At 47.1% G+C, this 8,561-nt stretch overlaps 1 protein-coding gene across 1 annotated transcript in view; it reads right to left on the reverse strand.

Annotated features, from left to right (window-relative positions):
- LOC119348992 (O-methyltransferase ZRP4-like) overlaps positions 1–896 on the reverse strand; it is a 3,292-nt gene extending 2,396 nt beyond the window's left edge. The window contains exon 1 of the mRNA XM_037617003.1: positions 149–896. Coding sequence (XP_037472900.1) covers positions 149–896 — 748 coding nt within the window. The remainder of the gene's footprint in view (positions 1–148) is intronic.
- Positions 897–8,561: the final 7,665 nt, after the last annotated feature.

The raw sequence follows: 8,561 nt of genomic DNA on the forward strand, positions 1-8,561 counted from the left end.
GACGGTCTGACAAGACTACGCTGACGACATCTACGCCGATGGGTCTATGCCGACGGCAGCCGTAGGCATAGATCTATGCCGACGACTTAGGGGCCTATGCCGACGGCCCGTGGCCGTAGGTATAGACCGCGAGTCCGATAGTGAAACATGTCGCCGGCGATGTACTCCACGCCGGTACCGCTCGGAGCCTTGGCGACGACGTGGGCGAGGTCCATCACGCTGCACTGCAAGTCCGGGAACGCATTCGAGATGGCTTGTGCCTCTCCACCGTGCCCCCCGGCGACGTCGACCAGGGAGCCTATCCCCTGGAAGACGGCCCCGCACTCCCTGATGGCGATGTCCATGAGGAAGTTGCTGTCGGAGACCATGCCGTCGTTGACGAGCGCGTTGTACGACGGGTCCTGGTTGGCCAGCTCCCAGAAGGTCTTGCCGTGCTTCAGCTTGAAGAGGTCCGGCTCCGGCAGCTCGAGCTGGAACCAAGTCCCGAGGTCGGAGAACGGGGAGACGAGGTTGGTGTGGAGCAGCATCTTCGTGATGTGGACCATGTTCACCGAGGCCGAGCCGACGAGGAGACGGGACGCCGGCGTCAGCGCGTAGACGGCCTCGCCTTCAACGCCGCCGTCCCTGGAGTGTTCTACTCCGAAGACGCCTGAAACGGTGAGCACACGCATGAGGCGGCGCAGGCAGGAGATCTTGGACGGGTGGAGCGTGGCCGTGGCGGCAATCTGGGAGAGGGTGGCGGCGCCTCCTTCGCGGTGGATGGCGTCGGCAATGCCGAGTTCCAGGGCGGACTTGAGCGCCATGGACTTGACGTAGCCGAAGGTGTGATGCCAGAGCTCGAGCTGGGCATCGAGAAGGCCCTGGTCGAGGATGTGCTGCTCCCGGGCGAGCGCCATTGCTACTGTTATTGATGACAGATGTGGCTTCTTTTATGGGTGGAATGACCAGAGAAGAGAACACTCTGTCTATTATAGACGGGGATCTGGTTTGCACAGTAGCTTCAAGTGATCACAGGACTTCCGTTAACGACACACTGATCTCACGTTGCCTGTGCATGTGACATTTACAGGTGCGTCGGTGCGACCTTCCCAAATGGTGCTTGTGTTTGTGTCTGTCAACTCGTACCACATGCTTGGGTCAACTCCACCGCACGACCCCAAATGGACGTCTGTTTTGTCCGAATTCTGTCCGTTTGGGTAGGGCAATGAGATCGTGTCCGGGCAGTTTCCGGAATGCGGTGGCCGTGCGCCCAGCGCGCGGACGCATCCCAGCCGCATCCTGTCCGCGTATATTTTTCTTTGCAAGCCCTTAACTTTTTTTTCAACTTTCATTTTTGGTACATGAAAATACATCATCAAATTTTGACTAGTAAAGCAAGACCGAAAAAAAACAAGAACCACAAGAATACATTTTAGAAGATACCCAACTTCCATAATTGCTCCCTTGAGTTGGGTTAGGGCCTTCTCGATGCACTCATTGTTAATCTGTGGAGGAGGCTCGATCTTGCATGCTTCTTTTTTCTTCGAGTCAAAAAAGTCGATGTTGCTTCCTCACACCTAGCCTCGTGTCCAGCCTCTAATCTAGTAACAAGTGCACTTGTCTCATCTACAGCCTCTATGCTAGCTAAAAGTGCACGAACATCTACTAATTTGCTTTCTAACAATATATCGATGTACTCTTCTTCCCAATACCAAAACTTGCATCCATTCTACACAATAAAATTTGAAGTTAGCACAACTAGTCAAATCTAGAACACAGATCAAAGCTAAAAAGAGCACATACCCCATCGTTTAAGCACTTGATGAACACCCATCCGGGATGTTCCGGCGTTGTAGACACGCGGCACACGGCCTTCTTTGGACAGTTGTCGCACTTAATGAGTGGCAACGGTGCGCCAACGGGCTTTTGGGCAAGCACCGAGCCCGGCCGACCGCCATTCGTGTATCTGCCGGCGGACCGCCGACAATGCAGATCCGAGTGGCGAGAGGAGGAGCCACTGCCTGCATGTGGCCTTGTGGCCCTGCCAGGGCCTTCCGGCGAGGTGCCCGGCCAGTCCATGACGCGACGCGGCCTCCCACAGCCAGGCGAGCTCAAGACCGACCGGATCCGCCCCAAATCCGGCCGGCGGGTGCACAAACCAGGTGGCCGTGGTTGGGTAGCTCGGCGGCACCGAGGGAAGGGGCTGGGCGAGCGCGCGTCCGAGCTGCACGGCTGCAATGGCAATGGCGGCGGCGAGGGGAAGAGTGGGGAAGAATGGAGAAGAGTGGAGGGGGTGCGGCCGGAGGGAGGGAGGGGGCGGATAGAAAAAGACGCGCCCTGTGCCACCGATGGGCGGGCCAGGGGAGGACACGCGCAGACGGCCCACGCGTCCGCGTGGTGTCTGTTTAACCCCAAAAGCGGCACAAACTTGGGCGAGGAATGGTTCGAAAGCGGACACAAAACGGACAAAAGTCTGTTTGCTCCCGCGCGCTGGGCCTGATTCGTCCGTTTTATCCAAAAAAACGCGCGCGGACAGGATGGAGTCGCGCGGTGGAGTTGGCCTTACTCCGATGTTGGTGATCCAACATCGTGAAAGTTGAGGAGCTCGTGCACCGATATTGTCGATCCAACGTTGAATGAGATTCTCCCCTCTATAGTTGAGCTCCGAATAACAGTTTCAACAACAGAACAATTAATGCACATTTCCGCAAAAAAAAAGAACAATGCACATGTGTTAACATTGGTCAAGGTCAGAAAATCAGATTATTATTTTTTGGACGCGGCTGGTAAGTCGACGATGTAGACGACTGCGATTTGCATAGTCAATCTCCATTCCAGAGAAGAAAATGTCGGAGAGAGCCTGTAGAACGCTCAAGTTTCGACACGCTTCCCGGCGAGTCAAAAGACACAGGAATACACTTGCTCTGGTACATCACAGGAATGAGGCGAGCCAAGAGACCTTATTCCATGACAATGGTGACATAATCATCTTGCCACCAAACGGGAACAAGCCCTAAATATATTCCTAACCCTACCATCACGTGACCAAAACCCTAGGGTCCTCACTCCTCCAGCCGGTGGAGGGAGAGGGGGTTCGTGGCAGGAAGTAGATTTTTAAGAAATATTTGTTGGAATGTGCCCATGAGTGAGATATATTTCCGAAGATCTCGTCGCGAGGACACATAGATGAAATTTGGTTTTGAGTTGTCCAACTACTTTTGAAAATAATCTATTTTTAAAATTTTGGAATAGCTTTGCATGGGATTGATTATCTCTATTTTGTCTTGTGTGTATGATAACATTCTGATTTGGTGGTACGCCAGTTAGGCAGAAACGTGCTCATGTGCCTCCTTGCGAGCACTGCCGAAAGAAAAGGTGCACGGCGCTGTAGCAGCATTTGGGAGATTCCTTTTTTTTGCAAAAACAAAGTATTCAGATCTCTTATAAAAGTTCATCAGAAGTACGAAATGAATCCTAAACATAATAAAAATTACATTAAGATACTTAGACGACCAAACGGCAATTACTACCATTAGAAAGAGCCGTCGACGCGTCGTTGTTGTTGCTCTCCTACCAGAGCCGGTCTGATCTTGTCGATGACAGTCAAGAAATTTTAGTGCATGTGCCCTTAAGGACCGGCATTTAGGAGATTCCTTATATAGAACAATGCACATAGGGATTGCTACTTCCCAGGAACAGTTGCTCTAGCTCCCAAGCATTGCGAATGAAAATGCCGAATTCATGGTGCTTCCAATGCCAGCGGACAATCTGGCCTTCGTTTGAGTGTCTATAGGTCTCTCTGGTCTACGCTTCTCTTCATCGGTGATAGTTGTTGTTTGGGTGTGTTTGTCTTTTGGAACCTTAACACAACGACTTTTTGGTTGTCTATTACAAAAGGTTTGTCCGGCTCCAATGAGGGTGGAGTCGATGATGGCACCGCGCTTTCGCCTTGCTCCAGTATTTGTAGTCGTCGTAAGGTGGTCTACAAGAATGGATGTAACTTCTTTTACTTTTGATGTTCTTTATACTGTCATGATGCTTGAGGAATTGATTGGAAGTATTTTCTTTAAAAAAATGCAGTGGCCAACTCAAGACACAATCAGCAAAAACTGAGCTCATGTTCAGCACGGCGGCGAGGGCTATGTCTGAGTTTGAAAACTATTTTTGTCATGATTAGCCTGCAGGATTCTTCTCTTATTTGTATAGATTTTTTAACCCTTTTTTAGGAATGTCATCATGGCTTACTTTATTGATCTCAAATAACACTTACATCGTTTATGAGAGAGATAAGGATAAATCAGGGGGCTCATCGACCTAATTACAAGAAACCTTACACTCAAAACTAAATCTAGCAATCTGATGAGCAGTACAATTTGCTTCGCATAAACAATGCTTAAAATGGACGTTCCCAATTTCCACAATAAGATCCAATGATCCATACAGTCCGCGTAAATTGCCGCAGCTTCTAGCCTTCTATCCACTATGAGTTTGTTCCTGTGCATGCATTAACAACTTGCAAAGAGTCAAAATCAGCGACGGTCTGATGTATACCGAGCGATGCTGCGAAAATAAGACCATGCTTCATGGCAAGAGCTTACATAATGGTAGCGTCTAATGCACAAGTGTTGAAAGAACGGGAACCGGCAATGAAATCTTCATTTGCATCCCGGATGACCGCCCCTTGTAGCTCCCTCTCCTTCATCTCCATGATATGACCCATCAACATTTAATTTCAACATATCACTCGTAGGTTTGGACTTAAGCACAGGCGGGAGTCGCCCCTTTTAAAGTCAGTATTTATGCGTTCTGATTTGCTTTCAGAGTACAAAACTGTTGCACATTGCTCTAATGGACATCTCCAATTTGTGATGGGCGGAAAGCTTTCACCATAAGTTGCCTGCCTTCGAACCTACCATAAATACCAACAGGCGGTCGCAATCACCACGGCTACACCCACTAGCCGCAGATTTGGGGACGATCAGCAGTTCTTCAAGTATGGCTGATCCTGATCTTGTTTCTATAGATGGGTTTGGTACAAGTGCAGTCTGGCAACCAAACAATCATGGCCCGACCACAAATTAATCAAGGCCCCACCCGATCATCACAAATCTCAACAGAATATTTACTTCTGCCTAACCTGGATACTAGCAGATTCTTGGCAAATCCTTATTCGTCCCTCTTTGCAACGCGCCTTAACGTGTGCCACTGCATTTCTCTTCCATTTTTTTATATTTTGATAATATTCTTTTTAGTCGAGTTTGAAAATATTCTATATATATAAACATTATGTTACTTAAACTATAAATAGTTTTGATTGCGCATTTAGAAAGTATTAATGTTGTTTAAAATTTTGTCCGTGCAACTGTTAAAAAAATGTATGTACTATTCAGGGAAAATGTTTGTGGCATTTATAAAATGTTCACGCGTTTCAAAACAATGTCGGTGACACAAAACAATGTTTGCGTGATTCATAAAAAAGTTTCATTGCATTCAGAAAATGTTCATGACATCTAAAAAATTGTTTAGACATTTCATTACATGTTCATGACATTTAAAAATTATATTTATACAATGTAAACAAATGTTTGTGTAGTTTAAAAAATAGGGTGTGCCACTAAAAGATGCTCAACGTGTATTTAAAAAACATTTAACATGTATTAGAAAACATTCAAAGCATGTGTTTGAAAAAAATGTCATGTATATGAAAAGTATCAACGTGTGTAAAAAAAATGTTCCACATGTATGCCAAAAATGGACTATGTGTATTGAAAAAGTAGAATAGTGCCAAGAAAAAGAAAAAACAAAATGGAAATAAAAAAGTGAAGAAACCGATGAAAAACAGAGAAAACAAAACACATAGAAGCTTCTAAAACTGGCCCAAACATATCATAAAAGCTTCCTAAAATTGCTTCCTAGGAACCAATATGGGACAGGCTCATCTAGCGATCGCTTACATATACGAAATAACCAGTCAAGGGTTATCCCTTACAAAGATCACCACCACCTTCTAAGAGCAACTCTAGCAGACCCCGCAAAAGGCCCCGACCCGCATAATTCCGGCGAGTATACGGGCTCGGCCCGATTTTCTTGCCAGAAAGAGCCCGCATACTTGCTCGGCCCGCAAAAAATTACACCGCGGCCCGCAAACCGCACGCCCCGACCACTATTTCTACGGGTTCGCCACGCGTTTGCGGATCGAAACCCTATCTCCCCCCGCCTCCTAGCGCAATCCCCCATTCCCCACCGCACATTTCTCACCGTCGGCGAGTCCCTTCCGCCTCCATCTGCCATGTGGGGCTGCATGTGGAGCTCCTGACGCGGCTCCAGGAGCAGATCCGGCGGCAGCAGCGACCCCGAGCACGAGCGGCGCGTCCGGTCAGACGGCGCGAGGAAGCGCGGGGCGAGGAAGTGGACCAACCGCGCCCTCTCGCCGCCGCCGAGCTTCCACATCTGGGAGACCGACGAGTACGACCGTCGGCACGGCCGTACGCCGTCCTCGGCCGCGGGCTCGTTTTCGGCGGCGAGATCTTCTTCGTACGCCAGTAGCTCCTCCTCTTCGAGCGTGGGCCTTCTCCCCGTGAAGAGGGAGTGGTCGGAGGAGCCGGAGGAGCTGTAGGAGGTCGCCGTGAAGCTGGAGCCCGAGGAGCTCGGCAACCGCAGAGTCATCGGGCCGGAGGACTTCGTCGCCTATGTCGATGCGGTAGCGGCCGCCAGTGCCGAGCGGAGCTTGCGCAAGGAGGCGGAGCGACAGCGCCACCACCAGGAGCTTGAAGACATCGTCTTCAAGCAAGCGGTCGCGGCCAACCTCGCCACCAAGGAGAAGGACGACGAGTGGCGGCGTATCCACGAGGAGCAGAGGGAGAAGTACATCGACCTCGGCAGCTCCAGCGAGGAGGATTGAGCTCCTCCACGGCGTCGTCCATGGCCGCGAGCTCGCCTGAGATCCCCACCACCTCTAGCACTAGTACTAGTGTAGTATGTAGTATGAACTAATGTTTGTAGTGTTTGATCATGTGATGAACTAATATATGTAGTATGTGATGATGAACTACTATGGTGCAATTTCTCCCGCGAATCTATTTTTTCAAATTATGCAGTTTCATCTACGGTTTCTGACCTACCGCGCTTGTTCTCGACTCGCGAAGAGTTTTATGTCGAACTGCAAATGTGTTTTGCGGGTCGGGATTTTGCGGGTTCTGCTAGAGTTGCTCTCAGGCGCAGACAAGTCACAAACTGCATGTGCGCCATCAAAAATGTTTTATTTCTTAAACCGTGCGTGCAAATCTCAGACCGTTTTCTCCGTTGGATTTTTCTCACGTCAAGATCTTTGAAACTAGCTCCCACGTTGATAGGTTTCAACAAACTTTTCTTTTGAAAAAAAAGAAACAAAAGAATTTGAAACCATTTTTTTTTTGCAAAAAAGGGTAAAAAACGAATGGTGAAAACCAGGCAACCCAAGAATAAAGCGAATGATGAAAAAACTCGGAGCTAGAAGCACGGATATGTATTTTGATTTCTTTCCCCTTTTCGAGAAGTGTAGTTGTGCTTCTCGCGGAAGCAAGTCTGTGTTTTCACAAGAAGCAACTACGTGTGTTCTATGGAAGTACAGTATTTTTAGAAGCACGGTAAGCAAATTTGCGCCTCCATGAGAAGCAAATATGTGCTTCTCATGGAAGCACATATTTTTCTCTTTTCATTGTGCTTCTCGCAGAAGCAATTTTGTGCTTCTAGGAGAACAAAATATGTGCTTCTTGTGAGAGCACATGTTTTTTTTGTCGAGAAGCATATCCGTTCTTTTTATGGAGAAGCAATACTGTGCCTGCATGAGAATCAAATATGTGCTTCTCGTGGAAGCCCATATTTTTCCCTTTCCAAAAAGCACACTCCTAGAAGCATAATTCTTTTTAGGCCATGAAAAAGTTTGTGATTTTTCTCTCTAAAACCTAGGGAAAACTAAACGAAAATCAAAAGGCTGAAAATACCAGAAAAATCTCATCTAAAACCCAAAAACGTGTAAAAAGAACAATCAAGGAAGAGGATCCAACACACGACATGTGGCGGCAGCTGGATGCACCACTTGGCGTGCTCCAAGCAACCAAAAGTGATTCCTAGAGGTCCCCGCAAGAAGTAACCTCTAGTTAGTTGCTTACCTAGATATAGCTCCCACGCTGCAACTGTTTATAAATGACTAAAACACAGAAAGGCAATGTTTTGGGCCGGCCCATGTTTACAATTTTCTTTCGCCTTTTTCTTCTTTTCAAATTTTATTTTGTTTAATATTTTCTCCAATGGCTTTTTGCGGTACTTCCTTGCCGATTTTTTTTTTGTTTCCATATTTCATTTATTCATTTTCTGGTTTTTCTTTTTCTATTTTTTCTCTATTACACAAATATTTTCTGGACATATTTCGAATTAGTGAATAAAATTTTGTAAAATCTATACACCTTTTAAAACCCATGTATATTTTTTCAAAACAAGGAAATATTGTGAAACTCTAATTTTTTTGTTAAAATTGTGAATATGTAAAAGCAACTGAAAAATAACAAAACTGAAAAATCGAAAGAAGAAACTACTAGAAAAAT

Source organism: Triticum dicoccoides, chromosome 1B, assembly GCF_002162155.2.
Source record: "Triticum dicoccoides isolate Atlit2015 ecotype Zavitan chromosome 1B, WEW_v2.0, whole genome shotgun sequence".
Lineage (NCBI taxonomy): Eukaryota > Viridiplantae > Streptophyta > Magnoliopsida > Poales > Poaceae > Triticum > Triticum dicoccoides.